Source organism: Cnephaeus nilssonii (assembly GCF_951640355.1).
Source record: "Cnephaeus nilssonii genome assembly, chromosome: 1".
Classification (NCBI taxonomy): Eukaryota; Metazoa; Chordata; class Mammalia; order Chiroptera; family Vespertilionidae; genus Cnephaeus; species Cnephaeus nilssonii.
In genome coordinates, this window is record NC_137072.1 from 94,129,540 (window position 1) to 94,147,580 (window position 18,041).

At 39.5% G+C, this 18,041-nt stretch overlaps 1 protein-coding gene across 1 annotated transcript in view; it reads left to right on the forward strand.

The window, feature by feature from the left end:
* SMIM14 (small integral membrane protein 14) overlaps positions 1 to 10,078 on the forward strand; it is a 57,676-nt gene extending 47,598 nt beyond the window's left edge. The window contains exons 4-5 of the mRNA XM_079769227.1: positions 4,681 to 4,823; positions 6,946 to 10,078. Of these exons, the coding sequence (XP_079625353.1) occupies positions 4,681 to 4,823; positions 6,946 to 6,978 (176 nt within the window). The 3' untranslated portion in view covers positions 6,979 to 10,078. The remainder of the gene's footprint in view (positions 1 to 4,680; positions 4,824 to 6,945) is intronic.
* The last annotated feature ends 7,963 nt before the right edge of the window (positions 10,079 to 18,041 follow it).

Here is an 18,041-nt window from a genome sequence, read left to right on the forward strand (position 1 = left end):
CTATAAATGAAAAACATTGACTATGATCAAGAGGTTTTACAGCTGGTTCATCTGTTATCCTTTATTCCTAGGATGGTCTTTCAGTTAGTGGAAAATAAGAGAAATGATCTTACTAAATCTTGGAGGTTAGAAAAACTATATCCATTTAGCCTTTTAAATGGAGAAATTTGACTGCATACTACTACCCTTTAGAGCAGGGGTGGGGAACCTTTTCTCTGCCAAGGGCCATTTGTATATTTATATCATCATCCACGGGCCATACAAAATTATCGACTTAAAAATTAGCCTGTTATATTTGGTCAGACATTTAATTAACTCACCCCTAATGCCTTGGCAGGGCCAGACCAAATGATTTCATGAGCCTTTATAAGGTCTGAGGGCAGGATGTTCTCCACCCCTTGTCTAGAGTCATCCTTCACTTCTTTTTCTTCCTCCTCCTACCACCATTCTAGTCAGTCACCAAGTGTACTTCCATCCTAATACCATTTGTATTTGACCCTTTCCATTCTCACTTCATCATCTTACCTAGGCTAGTTATTTCCACTAGGATCCATCTGCACTCAGTCTTTTCTGTGCTGTAGTTGACCTTAATACTGGTAATGGCTAATGTTTATTGAATACCTACTGTGTACCAGGCACCGTGCTAACTGCCTTTCATGTACTAATCATTTCACCCTTCACAACTCTCTGAGATGATGGTAGTATTTCCATTTCACAGCTGAAGAAACTGAGGCATAGATCACATAGCTAAGAGATGGTCTCAATTCTTAAAAAGTTAATGACTTGATTAGGAGAAATAGGAAACCATTTCTTTAAACTAGAAATGCTCTACTAGTCCAGAGAAGAAAGGAAAGAGTGGTCAGAGAAAATGGAGATTTTTACAGGAGAGAGAGAGGGATGTAGGATATAGGAGAATAAATAGAGCTTATGTATAAGAACATGTCAGATGGGAAAAATAATGAGTACCCCAAGGCTGAGTTTGCAAAGTTGGCAAATGCTGTCAGCCAAACTAGTATTGAACTATTGCATCAGATTCATTTGGAAAGCTTTGAAAATATCGTTGGTTCCTAACCCCACCCCTGAGTTGCTTCTGAATTAGATGATGTGAATTAGAATCTGTGGTGTAGATATTGTTGCAGGCTATCCTGATGCACAGGGAGACTAGGAACCACTGGCTAAAGAGAAGGTATAGGGTTGACAAAGGATGCTTTTTCTGAGAAATGATAAGAGTTAATATTGATGAATGGGCCAAATATTAGGAAGGGCCAGGCTGAAAGAGTTCAGAGTGAAGCAACAGAGTGAGTCACTGGGTTGGTCAGCAGAGATGTGTTAAGAGCAGAGTTTTCTGGCAGCAAAATGCAGGAAGGGAAGGCTGCAATAGGAACCAAGCTCTGAGACAGTTACAGGGAACTAAGTGTCATATTATCATTATGAGAGTTTTAAAAAGGAGTGGGCCTTTTGTCAGGGCTGCTTGGTCCAGAAATATGAATTAGTGAATTTGTGATCTGAGGTTCAACTCTGAAGCTTCAGAATCTTTTACTTACAAAGAATATAAAAAAGTAAAGGATCCATTTTTCAAATTGAATGAAATAAGAATTGGCATTGGAGTTACACTTCTGGTTTATACAATTAATCTAATATTTTGTTTCTGAGAGGGGCACTATAAGAGGTGATAATGTACAGCTATCTTTCTTTGGCTAACTTTAAATCTAGTTTTACTTATCAGGTAGTTATAAGCTTTCTTATAAAAAATTCTTTTTAAATCTGTATTTTCCAACTTGACTACCTACAGTTCTAACAGTTTTCAGAGGCCTGCCTCACTATGTGATATTGTCAAATTATGACATAGCAAAGAGGTCAAGAGCACAGGTTCTGGAATGAGAACACTTGGATTTAAGTCCCAACTTGGCCACATACCACCTATATGTCATTGGGATTTAATCCCCTTTTCCCCCAGTTTTCTCATCTATAAAATGAATATATGATAGTACCTACACCATAAAATAAAATTGTTAAATGGATTAAGAGAGATAATGCTTGTTTCAAAGTAACCACTGAAATTTTTGCTATTTAGTAATGAAATAATAAATAGTATTTGCTTTTAAAAAGTCACTATTGGAGCAGCATATAGCACAGATTAGAGGACAGAAGAGTAGGTATGGGGAGATCTGTTGAGAGGCCATTGCAATAGACCAGACAAGAAGTGAAGGTAGCTAGAGCAAGTGTGGGAGTAGAGCTAGAATTGGACAGATTTGAGTGATATTAAGGTAGTAAAATGGACAGAAAATTCATGGTGTGTTAAGTAGAAGATCACTGAGAGAGAACAAAAGATGTTCTCATAGGTTTCTGGCCAAGGCATCTGAATAAATGCAGACCTAGTTTGGTGGAACAGGGGAAATGCTAGTTATTTTAGTTTGGGACATTGAGTATGTTAAGTGTGAGGTGGGATTTAGTCACCTGTGTTTTAAGAAGCTGCTGAATGGTTCTAATGTATACCACAGTTTAAGAACATTTGATGGCGGTATCATAGGCGACCTTTGGGAAAGCTGTTCAAATGATAGTGGAGGTGGATACCAACCAGAGCCGTGATGGGAAGTAGTGAAATGTAGACAGTTCTCAAGATACTAGCTCAGGGAAAGGGGTTAAGGTAGGGAAAATGAAGATTTTTTTTTTAAGATGGGATAAACTTGATCACAATTAAGTGATTATGGCTGCAATTGAGAAGGGGGTGTTAAATACACAAGAGAGAAGATAGTGGATCTTCTGTAAGAGCAATGGGATCCAAAGCTCAAGTGGAGAAATTGGTTTTAATTATAAAAGAGGCACATCCTAATATATAAAAACCCTGGGTTGTAATGACCCATAATGACCAAGACTTGACCAACCAGAAGTCAGTCCTGCAGTCAGTGCTGGGGCAGCACAGTTAGGGACAAGATCAGGCCAGCAGGGGAGGGCCGTTGGGGGCGAGATTAGGCCAGCAGGGGTGGGCAGTTGAGGGCAAGATCAGGCCGGTAGGGGAGGGCTGTTGGGGGCAACCAGGCCATCAGGGCAGGGCAGTTGAGGGCGAGATCAGGCTGGCAGGGGAGGGCAGTTGGGGGCGAGATCAGGCTGGCAGGGAGGGCAGTTAGGGGTGATTAGGAAGACAGGCAGAGGCAGTTAGGGGCAGGTGATCAGGCAGGCAGGCAGAGGGGTTAGGGGCAGGCAGGCAGGCAGGCAGGTGAGCAGTTAGGAGCCAGCAGTCTCAGATTGCAAGAGGGATGTCTGACCCCTGTGGGATCGGGCCTAAACCAGCAGTCTGACAACCCCAAAGAGTCCCCGATTGGAGAGGGTGAAGGCTGGGCTGAGGGAACCCCCCCTCTGTGCATGAATTTCATGCACCAGGTCACTAGTTTAGTATAATAGGAGGGAACCAAGGAAAAGATATGTATATAGAAAAAAAACCTGCTGATTCATTGTGTGATGAATAATGCAATTTTGGTGACTGAATATTACGTTAGCTGTTTCTGGAGAAGTGATTGGGGTTGGAACAGACCGAGGCTACATTCCTATCCAGCCTGCTCAACCCTTGGGCTAGCTCAACCCTTTGCCTGACTTTGTCACCTTTGGTCACTAATCCTTTGGCCTCAGCAGTGCCACCCATCATGGCCTTCACTTTCTTGGGAGTGAGTCCTGGGCCCACGGACCCCAGTGCAATGCATCTTGCATGAATTTCTTTTACTTTTTCCTGAGGCAAGGAGAACAAAACCAAACCGTTATAGTCTTGACAGCCTATTTTAATAATCAACTAGAGATACTATGCTTAGAAATTCAATCTTCTATAATTTTCATTTATGATAATTGAATTTTCTAATCATTGGTCGGTGGCCTCCTTCACGCCCCCTACTGGGGATCGAGCACACAACCTGGGCATGTGCCCTTGACCGGAATCGAACCTGGGACCTTTCAGTCCTCAGGCCGACGCTCTGTCCACTGAGCCAAACCAGATAGGGCTGACATTTCTTTGGATAAATGCATAGACTTTAAAATACCTAGATCTGAATGCAACTTCTTTTTGCAAAAAAGAAGGCCAAATTAATATCTCTCTGTTTGAGAATATCATTAAAGGGATCTTCAATCTACATATTATACAACTCAGATGTTTCTTTTTCCTTAAGCTGTTGTTTTTTTCTTGCTGCTTCTGTAATTAAAATGCAGAATTCCTCCTTCCCCAAAAGTAAGTGTCTTTATTGTATATCAGGTAATTTTAACCTGGGTTCTGTAGATCTCAGTATATCTGGATTAATGGCTTTGTGGGACCATGAACTTTCCACAGTTATATGCAGAATTGTTGAATGTGTATACATGAATTTGTACAGTGAAGAGAGTCCCCTTAATTTTTATCAAATTCTCAAAGGATTCTATTATCCCAAGATATTAAGAACTACACTATTAAAATCTTCATTTAATAGGTTTTGGCTTTTGACTATTTTTTACCATTTACCATTTAGATTTTCTCACAGGAGGAAAGGGAAATTTAAAATGTAATACTTAATAATTCTACTTCTCTAAATTATGACTACAGTTTTTTATATTACTACAGTTTTTGAAGTTAACATTTAAACATAATTGTTTTTACATTTATCTAACAATATTAAAATCATGCTCCAGTTTTTGTTGCAAATATATATTTTTTTTCTTTAGTACCAGGACCCTCTGGTGATAATGGTATCAGTATTACCATGATCTTAATGGCCTGGATGGTAATTGCATTGATCTTGTTTCTACTGAGACCTCCTAATCTTCGAGGATCCAATCTAACTGGGAAGCCAACCAGTCCTCATAATGTAAGTGCTGTGGATTAGAAACCCATTTGAAGAGGTGGGGGGCGGGTTATGGCCTGAAAAGGGGGAGGAGTTTGTTTTGATTGAAAGATCTGAATTAGCAAAAGGAAGATTTAATTCATGGAGTAAGTTTAAGTTCTTCCTTTGTCATCCTAGTAAATCTTGCAACCTCAAATGGCTTAGTGTTCATAGCGTTTACATACAGAGATAAGCATAGTAGCCCAAAAATAATTTTAAAATGATTTCCAATTTTTACTCACACAAGAAACATTAAAAATGATTCAGCATATGATAACCTATTGCAATATTTCTCAGATCTCAGTCCTCTTCCCCAGTTCTACCCACCTCGCAGTTGATTCTTTGACTGTCATGTTTCCAGCTCCCTGACTTCTCTTTCTAACTGCAATTGAAATGGTTTTATCCACACTCCATTTTCTCCCCTCTGTTCTAGCTAATACAGTAAAGACACTGAGTCTGTCTGGCTAAATCCTGTTTTCCCATCCTATTTCTCTCAAACTCGTTTTTCCGGTTTCTGCATTACAATAGATCAGCTGAGCTGGCAAAAGCAGAGGTAGGAATCACCCATGTTGATAAATTTTGATAGTCATGATTACAATCATTTTTAGAATTTTCTATATGAAAAACATCACTTCATCATGTTTTCTCACAGGAGGAAAGGGAAATTGAAAATGTAATACTTCATAATTCTACTTTTACTAGAATCCTACCCAGGACAGAGTTCTCGGTACTGTCTTTACTAGAACCTCCATTAAAGGGTTCCTTTTAATCATTTTCAGAACCAGCAGTTATTTATTATAACTTTTTTCATTTGATTTGGATATTATCTCTTTTAAAATATTTCTGTGATGGATTCATTTGTTGAACATCAAATTATCCCACAAATTCCCTTCTTCAACCTTCACCATGTGTAATTCCTAAAATAATTGCTTCTTTTCCTTAATCCCATGTTGTTAATATAAGAAAGAAGTTCAGTTAAACTAATTTCTTATGTAAGAGAAAGCAAATGTGCAATGTTAATTGGTCAGTGCTTTGTTTTTTTTAGGATTAGAATAGTTAGATGTATAGCATGCTGACTTCAGTTAAAAAAGAAAGTCTCATTAGCACTATCTAAAAAAGCCTTAAATTTATTTTTGTTTTTTGTCTTGGAGAGGGGATTAGCCATTAAACAGCTGTCTTGATAAATTGCTTTCTCCTTAGCCCTTTTTCTTACTTTCTATATACATTTTTATTTTATATCAAAAATCTACTTCCTCATCATTTGGAGCTAAAGAAATCCAATTTAATAAACTAATATAGAAGCCATTAAAAATGACAAGATTACAGCCCCCTGAGCCTTAGGTCATTGTTAGCAGCAGTAGTCCCATTGCTCTAAGAAGCAAGAAAACGTATCGAATAATTCCAAGTAGAAAAATTGATCACCCTCTCCTCCGGCCTCATGCATGTCAGAGCAAATAAATGGAATCTTCCTGAAGATTCCTGAAGTGCGGATATTCCCTTTACAGTTCAGGTGCTTTCTATTGCAAGTTACAAAAATCAGCTCAACCTGGTTAAGTAAGTGCTTTATTGGTTTACACATCAGAAAATCCAGAGGTAGAGTCAGTGTTTAGAAAGTTTAACAGTGCCATCAAAGACAATTCTTTCATCATACCATCAGCTTCATTCCAAGATGGGCTCCCTCTGTACTCATTAGATAGCTGCCAATAGCATCTGGAGCCATGTGCATCCTCATTGACATTCTGTAGTGAGAAACAAGTCTCGAGTTCATTTTGTACTGTACTCAATCCATCACCTTAGCAAGAGAGAAGAGACTACCTTTATTAGTTTAAATAGCACCTCTGGAGCTGTTAGGGAGAGCAGTTTCATCCAAAACATATCACTGTTAAACAATTTTCCTTTCTTCCATAGCACAGGGAAGAATGAGACAAACATTGGTGAAATACTGGTAATCTAGTGTTCCCTTGTGCAAAACTGTATGAAAAATCCTAGTAAGGATATGATTTGAGATGGGAAGTTGGGGGATACTGCTGCTCAGTTCTTACTAAATGTGTTAGATTGGTTGCACTGGGATTTAAGAAGTCAATTCTATAATTTCTCTCTAATACAGGGACAAGATCCACCAGCCCCTCCTGTGGACTAACTTTGTGATATGGGGAAGTGAAAATAGTTAACACCTTGCACGACCAAATGAACGAAGATGACCAGAGTACTCTTAACCCCATTAGAATTGTTCTTCCTTTTGCATCTGCAATATGGGATGGTATTGTTTTCATGAGCTTCTAGAAATTTCATTTGCAAGCTTATTTTTGCTTCCTGTGTTATCACCATCCTATTCACGGTGTATTTGAGTAAATGATTATATTTTAAAAAATAACATGGGTTTTTTGGTTACCCTAAACTCAAACATTCCATTCATTCTATTTGTAACTGTGATCACAATTTTGGTGATGATTTCTGGCCTGATTGAAGGAAATTTAAGATCTCTGCATTTAAATATTTTCAATAGTTTTGATAGATTTTAAGGTTGCTTTTTTCATAGGCTATTTATAAAGTTATTTGGGGTTGTCTGAGGTTGTAGGAAAGAAAATTAGAACCACACTATATTTCTACTTACCTTGGTAGTTTATTTGTGTGTGGGTAGCAGTTCTTGGGACTGTGGCAGCCTTTGGAATATTTTACAAGTTACAGCTGAAATCTGCATCATCATTACAACTGGCTTATGTGACTAGAAAAGGAGGAGAGAAGAAATTATATAACTGTTTACTAAGGTTTTTATTCCCATAAAAATGTCTAATATTAAGAAAACTTTAAATAAACATGATTTAAATATGGTGGATGATTTTCAGTCCATTATATGACATTTGAAGCCACTGTATATTAATTAGCCTTACAAGGTTCATGAAAGGAGGAAAATAGTTAATTCTTTTTGCCTTTGCCAGGTATAATCTATTCAGTAATAATTTAATCTGTAATTTATTTCTTAAATGGGTGCCTCTCAGAAAGCTTCCTTTCTGTTCAAACACTTCCCTGTTAAATGAAACTCTTAAAGCTAACTGTATTGGGAGCCTGTTTGCTTACTGACATTTGAATGCTATTTGCTTATTTACTCTATTTTCCTTTGAAGAAAAATATTTGAGTATTTTGTTGTCCTTCTGACTTTTAAAAATATTTAATGAATTTTTGGTTTACTCCAAGGGAAAAGGAGAAAAATGAGGAACAATCAAGGATCTTTTTCTAACCCTATATCTCATTCTCATTTGGTAATGGAATGGATTGGGGTGGGGAAATATAGGCAAAATTTTGAACTGTATGAAAAGTAAAAAGTTGCATTGTTTTGGTTAGTTTGAAAGAAAATGAATACAAATGGCATTTTAAAAAGGCATCACCTATGTGGTTATGGAACTTTTTTCTAGCAAGTGATTACAGATGATTTATGGGGGCTAGAAGAGATTTTGCTATCAATGTAAGGAGTTTCCCCCCTAGACCTGTCTAACTTTTCACTGTATTGATCTGAGAAATTGTATGAATTGAATAAACTTCTCAAAATTGTTGTACTATTTAAGAGTCTCTGATCTAGTTGTATGACACTCCTTAGGGCACCCCCCCCCCCCGCTTTATTATGATTATATTCTGGGCCATAAACATTGTAAGGGCTTCATTTCATTGTATAATCCAATATTGACTGCTTGCATTCCTCCTGTGCATCTTAGCTTTGTGCTCAACTTCTTGGAGTAATATAACCTATTCTTAATTATTTGTCTAATCAAGGGTATTGTAACACAGGTAAGTCAAATCCTGGATAAATAAATACCATAGACAAGGTTTTTCCTCTTGCTGTGGCGTACTGGAAGCCTTCACAGCTCTATAGCTACTATCGTGTTTAAAGCAGAACAGTCAGGAATGGTGTAAGATGGAGCTAAATGCCTATAAGCATTCCTATTTCTGCTCTTGCCCCCCTGAACTTTGAAGGTTTCCACGTATATCCTAAGTCTGTTCTCTAAACTGCTAGAAATCCTGGCAGAGATCCTGATGTATTCACTAAATCAATGGCTCACAAATAATTGAGAATTGGCTTTGGTAGAAGATATGGCTGTGACATGGAAACAATGTCTAGTGTCAGTTAGAGACCTAGAAATCTGGATTCTTATTCCTAGTTCTTCATTTCGGTCACATGCACTTAATTGACATTACATCTAGAATATTAACCTTTTCCTGTATGGATTATCTATTAGTAACAAAAGTTTTTAGTGGAGTATTTAGTCTTGGGTTTTTTGCTTGTAAAATATCTGCAGTCCTAAAAAAACATAGTGTGCTACTACATATAAAGTATTCCTGTTAACATAACTAGTAATTTATATTCTTTTTAATTCTTAAAGCTTCCACATGTGGCCTTTTTATTAAGCACACTCTTATTCATTACTTGGCTTGTAAACCTTCACCTGAATTATGGCTACAAGCATTTTTAAATAATCTGGAAAAAAGAAAAATAAATCTTCACATTTTAATCACTGCGGGCTCTTAAACATTCCACAAATGCCATTCAGAATTTATTTTTAGAGTCATTTAATGTTCCTTTCAGCAAAATAATGCTTTGTTTATTTGCTTTCCATTTGGAAAAAAAATTAACATTGGAACTATGTTTAGTAAAAAATTTTATCATGTAGATATCCAAGCACTGTTCCCTGGTCAGCAAGTCATATTTTAAACAACTTGTAGAGATTTTCTGAAGTAACTATTAAGTTCAGCTATTCCATAGTTACCTTTAGTGTCTTTGTGTGGTATGTAATATGATAGTGTTTATGGAATTACCAAATTCTTACATTTTCAAAGGAACATTGGAAATTTACCATTCTGAATGACAGTCTGTCACTCTAAATGAATAGTGCTAAACTTTGACCAGCTCAGCTTAAGACACAAAATAGCAACTTGAAAGAAAAATGGGAGTTTACAGTTAATGAGTTAAATTTTTGTTGTTGAATTAGTAGGTTTTGTTTTAACATAATATTTCCAAATGAAAAATCATGTATTTGTTACCATGTCTGATGATTACTTTGTTAAAAGGAAAGTGGTCATATGCTATGCTAAATGTTAATTGTGTTTTTAAATGTTTAATCATGCCAAACAAATCATGTCTGTGCCATCCAGAGTTTATTGTAATCTCTTACTGAGTACTTGGATTGGGATAAAGGGCTTGTACTATGCACTTTTTATTAATGAATAAATAGAAAATGTTAGTAACACTCATTGTTTTCTGTTTGGCTTTTGTTGGAAGAGAACCAAGTACTTCTGCTTAGTAAAATGTTAACATCCTTTATTAAACAGTTTCTTTGTAAGCCTTTTTACCCCTAACTAAAGACTTTCCTGCCTTAGCCAGTTTGGTTCAGTGGATAGAGCGTCGGCCTGAGGACTAAAGGGTCCTGGGTTTGATTCCCATGAAGGGCACCTGCCTGGTTGCAGGCTTGATCCCAGTAGGGGGTGTTCAGGAGGCAGCTGATGAATGATTCTCTCTCATCATTGATGTATCTATTTCTCCCTCTCCCTCTCTGAAGTCAATAAAAAAATTTTTTTTAAAAAACTTTCCTAAAAAACTTTAGGTTATAAGAAATACATTAATATATAATAGCAGTATGGGGCCTTAGAATTAATCCAGCAAGTACAATTTTTGTGTTTACAACATACAGAACAGATGTAAATCTAACACCAGGGCCCGCACCCCCAATAAATGGGTTAAGATTTATCCTTGCAAATGTTCTCAGTCTTCATTTTTATCTAACAACCTTAAAGACTACACGTTACTCTGTTTTGTCTCCCACTGCACCTTTGTCAACATTCTCTTACTTTCCCATTTTTACTAGCAACAGCCTATTGAAAGGCGGCAGTCTCAAGTTTCAGTCAAGCATGATTCTGTTAGCCAAAGCCAAATCAGAAAATACCAGTCTTAACAAAATCTTGTGCTAAGTAGCATTGAAAATTACGGACTTGGGGTGGTGAACACACAATCTTCTATAATAATAAAAGGGTAATATGCTAATTAGATCGGACGTCATTCCAGATGTCCTTCCTGACGAAGTCGGGGCCAGAGGGAAGCCAGCCCGGGTCCTGGGTGCCTGCCGGCAGCCAGAGGAGGGAAGCAGCCCAGGTCCCTGGTGCCTGCCAGTGGCAGGAGGAGGGAAGCAGCCCAGGTCCCGGGTGCCAGAGGGAAGCTGGTGCTGGCAGCCGGGGGAAGGAAGGCCTACTCTTGCACGAATTTTTGTGCATCGGGCCTCTAGTCTGTATATATAAAAGCTTAAGCAACCAAATGACCAGTCAGCCGGTTGCTATGACATGCACTGACCACCAGGGGGCAGACATTCAATGCAGGAACTGCCCCCTGATCGTCAGTGCATTCCCACAGCGGGAGTGCCACTCAGCTGATTGACCCATCCTGGCGGCCCACCAGCCCGGCGGCAGCCACTCCCTCCCTCAGTAGTCCTACAGGTCCAATCTTCAGAGAATGGGCCAGGCACTGCTGGACCGGTGCTGTTGGCATGATCCCACCAGCACCACAGGCCTCCTGGAAGTCGGCCTTGGGCACCTCGGCCGCTTCCCCTCCCTAGACGCTCTGCATGGAAGAAACAATATAAAAGCGGCCGCCAGGTGGCTCCCAACAACCTGCACGAAAGTCAGCAGGACGGATCCGGATCCCGGGATGGCAAGGGTGTCCCACCGCCCACCCGGAGGGCTGATCGCGTCCTGCACACACACACCCCTCGGGACAGGCACCAGATGCAGGGCTCATGGCTGGTGAGCGCCACTGTGACAGCGCAAGTCTCTCCCAGTCAGGACTGCCTGGGCGTAGTGGGGCCGGGATGAGTGGGAGTGGTAGGCAGGAGTGGCAGGCGGTATTGGACTGTCAGTTTCGGCCCAATCCCTGCAGGCTACACAGAGGGACCCCACCCATGCATGAATTTGTGCACCGGGCCTCTAGTATAATATACAGATGATGCATTATAGAATTGTACCCCTAAAACCTATATAATTTTATTAACCAACTAGAGGCCCGATGCATAAAAATTGTGCACTTGGCAGGTGGGGTGGGGGAGTCCCTCAGCCCAGCCTGTGCCCTCTTGCAGTCCGGGAGCCCTTGGGGGATGTCCCTGATGGCTTAGGCCCGCTCCTAAGCCGGCAGTCAGACATCCTTAGTGCTCCCATCACCACCACTGCACTCACCAGCTGTGAGCCCGGCTTCTGGCTGAGCGGTGCTCCTCCTGTGGGAGTGCACTGACCATCATGGGGCAGCTCCTGCATTGAGCGTCTGCCCCCTGGTGGTCAGTGTGCGTAATAGTGACCAGTTGTTCCGCCATTGGGTCGATTTGTATATTAGCCTTTTATTATATAGGATGTCACCCCAATAAATTTAAATTAAAAAAGAAAATTATAGTTTTTCTATTGAAGAATGGGTAGGGCTCACCTGGCAAGTGTGGCTCAGTGGTTGAGCATCAGCCTATGAACCAGGAGGTCACGGTTCAATTCCAGTCAGGGCACATTCCCAGGTTGCAGGCTAGATCCCCAGTAGGGGGCATGCAGGAGGCAGCCGATCAATGATTTCCTCTCATCATTGATGTTTCTATCTCTCCCTTTCTCTTCCTCTCTGAAAGTAATAAAAAATATATTTTTTAAAAAAGAATGGGTAGGGCTGATAATTTTCTTCCTCCACAACATCCAAGCAATTTTTTTCATTGTCACAATATTTTAAGAGCTTATTCACATAGATGTAAACTGGCAGCAGTTAAGGTTGAAATCCTTTGCCCTCTCATATTAATAATTGTTTATGCTAATATATGAAAGCATCAGATATTCAAAGAGTGTTTTTGTTGAAGATGGCTGACAATTTTTAAAATTACTCTAATTTTCACCCAGTTCTCAAACTTATATTTTTATTGCAGCAATCTTATTGTGTGCTAAATAAGAATATTTAGTATTGTCAATAGTGTTTTAGCCTTGGGGAAAAAATGTTAAAGTAGCTTTGTGTGATTCCAGCTTAATGTTAAGGTAAGCAATTCATTAGAATTTTAAGCTATTCTCACAACTAAAATATGACAAAGGCTATAGCATTTAGTGATAGCTTATAGTGATTCTCAAACACTCTGGTTTGGGGACCCCAAAGAGCTTTTGTTTATATGGGTTATGTCTATCATTATTTACTGTGTTGTATCCCAAATCAAAACATTTAAAATATCAAATATTTTAAAATAACAATAAACCCAATACATGTTAATATAATAAAATGCTTTAACTAAAAAAAAAAAGATAACCATTTTCCAAAATGAGAACTTAGAAGAGTGGCACTGCTTTACATTTTGCAAGTCTTTTTAATGGCTGGCTTAATAGAAAAAAAGCTGGGTTATCATTTTTACTTCCACATTTATTTTAATACAATCTTTGGGTAAAGCCATTAAGTGACTGCAAGATCATTTTTTTTTTTGCTGAATTGCAGACAAGAGATTTTGCAGGAATTGTAGACAAGACTTGGATAGCTCCAAAGCATTAAGATAATTGTAACCCCAGCTGCTGTCCAGAATGCTAGAGTCAGTGTGATTAGACAGCTTGGAAAATAAAAGAATTGCCGGGCCGGTGTGGCTCAGTGATTGAGCATGGTCCCATGAACCAAGAGGTTGCTGGTTCAATTCCCAGTCAGGGTACATGCCTGGTTGTCAGGCTTAATCCCTGGTAGGGGGCGTGCAGGAGGCAGCTGATCAATGATGTTTTTCTCTATCCCTCTCCTTTTCTGTCTCTCTCTAAAAATCAATAATAATAATAATAAAACATTCATGAAGCATTCTGAGAAAAAAATATAAAAAAAGAAAATGTAGGATTTGATAAAACTAAATTGAAGTACTTTATTGAATAAATCTTGTAAGTTTTATCTGTCAATTTTATCCAGTCTCTCTAGAAAAATGTAGTAGTCTTGTATAATATTCAGGTTGTTTTTAAAAGAATCAGTGTTATAATTTATATGGCCAGAGTGTCCTGATTCTCAGAAGAAAAACAGAGGTGTAAAAAGAGACACCTTGGGGCCCAGATGGGTCCACTTCTCAGGAAAGAAAATGCATTTTGAGAACAAAGGACAAGACTCACTTTGATTTGGTTGCTGTGCCTAGACCCTGACCCCCTCTGGGAGTTTGCCTCAGGAATGCTGACCATTCTCGGGTCCCAGGAACTGGCTGGTGGAGGTGGGTTTTAACACCATGGAAAAGTAACTATCTTGTTATCCGTCAGACTTCAAAATTCTGGAAGAAGACTCACAGACCACAGACTCTGCAGTCACCCCCACCCCACTCCCTTGCATGTCTTCCTTATCTATCTATATATAAAAAATAGAGAAATATGCTAATTAACTGAGACGCTGTAACGGGTAGACCGGACAGGAGGAGGTTGCGCACGCAGCCTCCGCGCACCTGCACTGGGGGAAGGCCTGATCAGCAGCTGCCTCAGCTACTTCAAGGGCCGGAGAGGGAGGCAGGGCGGGACCAGCAGCGGCCGCGGCCACCCCTGCTGCGGGGCCCTGGGGAGGGAGGCAGAGCGGGACCCGCGACTTGAGGGTGGGTGGCGCTGTACAATTTCGAATCGCGCACTGGGCTCCTAGTCTATGTAGTCAGCCAGCTAGTAGGAGGTGCTAGAGCAGATTTTTGTGGATGACCTGCTGCTCTCCCATACTGCCGGCATTATTGGAATAAATGCTCATATGATTCAACCCTGTCTCTGCTTAATTGGCTCAAGTAGGGATAGGCAGCCTGGACCCATTTGTTGGTCCAGTATCATTTGCTGGCAACTCTGGTGGGATTACAAGTGGGGGACTCCTCTGAGGTGAGTACTGGGGATCCCACTTGCTGTCTGGACTGAGGGTTCCTGGGGCTGAAATTCGGGACTCTCTTTGCAGCGTGGCCAGGAATTTTCCTGTGGAGTCCCACTCTCAGCCCTGGCAATTCCCATCCTTCCACTTAAGTTAAATTAAGCACTTTTGTATGACATGAGAAGCATTTGCTGCCTCTCATCTGGGCTTCTTTGGAAGGCACGGGAAGCACTGTGTATAGCACCAGAGGCATTCACTGCCCTCTTCTGAGCAAGCCTGATCAGCTCTGCGTAGCAAGAGACATTGCTCTGCTTCAGTGGGTTTTTAATTTTTAATTTTTTTTTTAAACAGGACATTCTGAGGTTTCTGTGGCTGGAAAGATAAGAAGCACAGTGTAAAGCTCTTGTCTGTGGGTTGTGTGTGCCTGTAAATATTGTACATAAGAGTGTCTTTGGATTGTTGTTTTGTGTCTCTTTGTTGTTTGGTTTAATTTGTTTTAAAGATGAGGGCATATCCCACTTTGCTGAGGTCCCCAGCTGCTTATGGTGGGCTGAACCTGTGGCAGGGATTGCAGGGACTTCCCAGTTGCTGCCAAGAGTTCTTAATCTTGGGGACCCTCCCTACCTCCCTCTCAAGGCATTAGCCGCCTGAAACACTTAGCTATAGTGAGATATCTTGTCTGTAATGCAACTTTGGTTACAGGTGTTCGTTGCTTGCTTTCTTATCTTTTGGAGATTTAGTTTGCTCTTCACCATTTTATGAACACAGGGAACCCTGTGTCTCTGCTGTTTGGGCTTTGCACCACTCAGACCAAAGGTCACTTGCTGTGCTTGGGTTAGTGTGGCTAATGTCCCGGTCTCCCCTTTTGAGAGTACTCATTTATTTACTTTAGGGGTTGTTTTTGTTTTGAAGTAGGATAAAATCTCTTCTTATATGTAAGATTTCATGTTGTTAAATCATAAGGATTCTACTCAGAAAGAAAAATATGAGAAATAAACCTTCTCCCTTCACCCCCTTTCTCCAGCCCCCTAAAAGCTGCCACTGTCATGTTATCCCTGTTATAAAATCTGCCAAGAAAATGCCTTGGGTAATAATTGGCTTTAAAAATCTCATAAAGTTGTAAGACATAATAAATAAATGTAATTAAAATGAAGGGTTTCGAAAAAGCTTTTCAGTAATAATTGTATATACACCTAAACATAGTTTTCCAAAGCCCTTGGTAACTTGAAACTTTGGAGTTTTGCTGGGTTTAATAGTAAAAATTATTAAATATCTATGTATTCTGAAATAATAGGATACTGAAATATTAATTAATCAGAGTTTGCCTACTTTTGGCTTCTTATTACAGAGAATCTAGAGGATGGATTTAAATCTGTTAATGAATGTCTTGTATTTTATTTGAAAGATATCTCTTAAAAATATGAATGTATTGCTAATCTGAAGAATGTAAATTACTTGTCACCAAAAAGGTCAAGGTTTCTAAGAATTAAGAATCCTAATTAAATTGGAAGAAATTATATGGTTTGGGTAACACAGAATTGAAAATAGGTGGGTCTAAAAAACAGAAAGAAAATAGGCGGTGCTAAAGTTCTGAATGAGTTAATAAAAAACTGAAAGGAACTAGGAAAATTGCAGAGGGTCTGTGCAAGTTGAAAAAAATTATATGGAGGGAAGAAGAAAAAAGCAACATATAGGTAAACTGGACAATACTTGGGAAGCAAAAGTTCTATAAATTACTGAGATGGTTATATATTACTAGAGGCCTGGTGCATGAAATTCTTGCACCGATAGGGTCCCTAGGCCTGGCCAGCGATCAGGGCCTATTGGGGCCTTCCGGCTGCCAGCTGGGGCTTTCCTTCATTCATTTCCGGTCAGGGGCATGTACCTTGGTTGCGGGCACATCCCCAGTGGGGGGTGTGCAGGAGGCAGCTGATCGATGTTTCTCTCTATCCCTCTCCCTTCCTCTCTGTAAAAAAAAAAAAAATCAATAAAATATATTTTAAAAATTACTATATTGCCAAATAAAAAATTAGTAAGAAGACTGGTATTGCCCAACTTTTTAAAAATCCTCACCTGAGGATATTTTTTTCCGTCGACTTTGAGAGAGAGTGGAAGGGAGAGAGAAAGAGAAACTTTGATGTGAGGGAGACACATTGATTGGTTGCCTCCTGCGCACCCTGACTGGGGCTGGGAAGGAACCTGCAACCTAGGTACATACCCTTGACCGGGAAATGAACCCATGACCCTTCGAATGCTCTAACCAGTGAGCACACCAGCCAGGTCGTGCTTGACAGTTTTGTAAATCTGAAAGTGTGCTTTCAATATATTACAATGTCAACGAGCCTCTAGCAAATTCCAATATGTTTGTAACAGAATGAGAGTGAATAAAGCAAGTAACATTAGTTTTATCTTGAAAATGTTTTGACGCCCTGGATCCCTTGAAAGGGTCTCAAAGACTGTCAGTGCATCTTGAGAATGGCTATCCTAGATCTAAAGGTCCCTTCTAGTTAATATTGATATTCTGATTTAATTTCTGAGATTTTACTGATTACTGTGAAGATTGTGATTATTATCAAAATACTAACAAAGAATGTAAAGTGATTAATAGGTGGAAAAATGTTGAATTCATAAGAAGGGGAAGAATAGAAAAGTACATTATTTTATTTTTTATTAGCCAATTGTAATAGGTAACAAATCTATATGCCAAGTTAAAAATGATACCCTCTATTATGGTATTACATGCATTGCAATTATTTATGTGTTCATTTCTCTCTCCTACTAGCCTGGGAGTTTGGAAGAAGGAATTGGGTCTTGATTCATTTTGCATCTTTGGTTTCTAGGATAATGTCTTAATGCACTAAATATTTGATGGATGATAGAATTTAACTGCATAGAGTGTACAACGCCTATGTATACTATCACACTTTATACAAGTCACAGCAAATTATTTTATTTAGTCAACATTCAACAGCTTTTTAAAAGTCGTCATCATGATCCTATCAAGAAAAACATCATCTATGCAGTATTTGAAGGTCTTTATAATCTTCTGATGGATTTCATGACATATCTAAAAATGCTTTGACTTCTAGTACAGATTGATACCTGATGTAATTCTTTTTTAAAAACATATTTTTATTGATTTCAGAGAGGAAGGGGAGAGGGAGAGATAGAAACATCAATGATGAGAATCATTGATTGGCTGCCTCCTGCACGCCCCACACTGGAGATCGAGCCCACAACCTGGGCATGTGCCCTTGACTGGAATGGAACCCGGGACCCTTCAGTGCGCAGGCCGATGCTCTATCCACTGAGCCAAACCGGCTGGGGCCCCTGATGGAATTCTTAATGAGGGAAACCAAATGTCATGACTG